The sequence below is a fragment of the Sinocyclocheilus rhinocerous genome, unplaced genomic scaffold, assembly GCF_001515625.1.
Source record: "Sinocyclocheilus rhinocerous isolate Xijiao unplaced genomic scaffold, SAMN03320098_v1.1 scaffold235, whole genome shotgun sequence".
Classification (NCBI taxonomy): domain Eukaryota; kingdom Metazoa; phylum Chordata; class Actinopteri; order Cypriniformes; family Cyprinidae; genus Sinocyclocheilus; species Sinocyclocheilus rhinocerous.
In genome coordinates this window covers 249292-250297 of record NW_015646367.1, presented here as the reverse complement: position 1 = coordinate 250297, position 1006 = coordinate 249292, and the positions used below count along the sequence as shown (strand labels likewise).

At 38.8% G+C, this 1006-nt stretch overlaps 1 protein-coding gene across 1 annotated transcript in view; it reads right to left on the bottom strand.

Annotated features, from left to right (window-relative positions):
* Positions 1–1006, bottom strand: part of LOC107707639 (ubiquitin-conjugating enzyme E2 E2) — a 38883-nt gene continuing 37877 nt past the window's right edge. The window contains exon 6 of the mRNA XM_016511717.1: positions 1–791. Coding sequence (XP_016367203.1) covers positions 694–791 — 98 coding nt within the window. The 3' untranslated portion in view covers positions 1–693. The remainder of the gene's footprint in view (positions 792–1006) is intronic.

The window sequence follows — 1006 nt, the reverse complement described above, 5'->3', positions numbered from 1 at the left end:
ACAATTCAGCCACAGTGTTTATTTATGATGTTTTTCATGAAGCAAGTGCACAACAGTCCATTCTGGCCAGAGGTGGCATGTAGCAATATGTACACATCTTTTTTTTTTTTTCCTTTTCTTTTTTTTTTTATTCACAAGCAAGCCTATCGTCAAGTGGCTGCCATGACTTTAAAAAAATACATACAAACAAAACAAGGACGAGTTTGGAGTTGAAAGGATGCGACTGGTCATCCGCTTACATGCATGGAAATCTTACTGACTTCTAACAAAAGGAGAGAGAGAGAGGAGAAAAAAAAAAGAGATACACTATACAGTGATGAGAAAAATAAAGTAGTTCATAAGCTGTATTTGTTCCTGATGCCACTTAAAAAGAAAGGATATACATACATTAAGTTGAAGGACAATAATAATAATAATAACAATAGTATTCCTTTTCTCCTAAGGTAATTCAAACATTCGGATAGTTGGAAAATAAAGTCCCAATCTACTCTTTGTATAAAAAGAAGCTTTCAAGTCAACAAGGAACAAAGGACAGTTTCTTCACAGAAAGGTCTACAGGAAGTTGGAAGGAAGAGGGGCCAGATCTATTGTTGCACTTGGTGAGTGTGCTTTCAGCAGACGGGGAGAGGTAGAGGCACAGCAGGGCTGAGGGGGGATATAGTGTGTGTTTGTGTCGATACTGTACGGCCCGCTTTATGTGGCGTATCTCTTCGTCCACTGTTTAGCTATTCTGTCATGTTCCGTTCTGTTGGTCAAGTACTGTGTGGCGATGCTCCCGACCAGAGGATCCGCTGCGGACACAAGAGCCGTCATCAGCGCGTTAATCGACCGAATACAAAACACATTTCATCTGCCGCTTAGGGGCTAAACTACTGCGCATACTTACGGTTAATGATTTGAACACAGACCTAACTACAGCTGCACAATTTGAGGAAAAGGTGTTTTTCTTTTTCTAAAAAACTCCTATAATAATAATAATAATTATTATTATTATTACTACTACTAA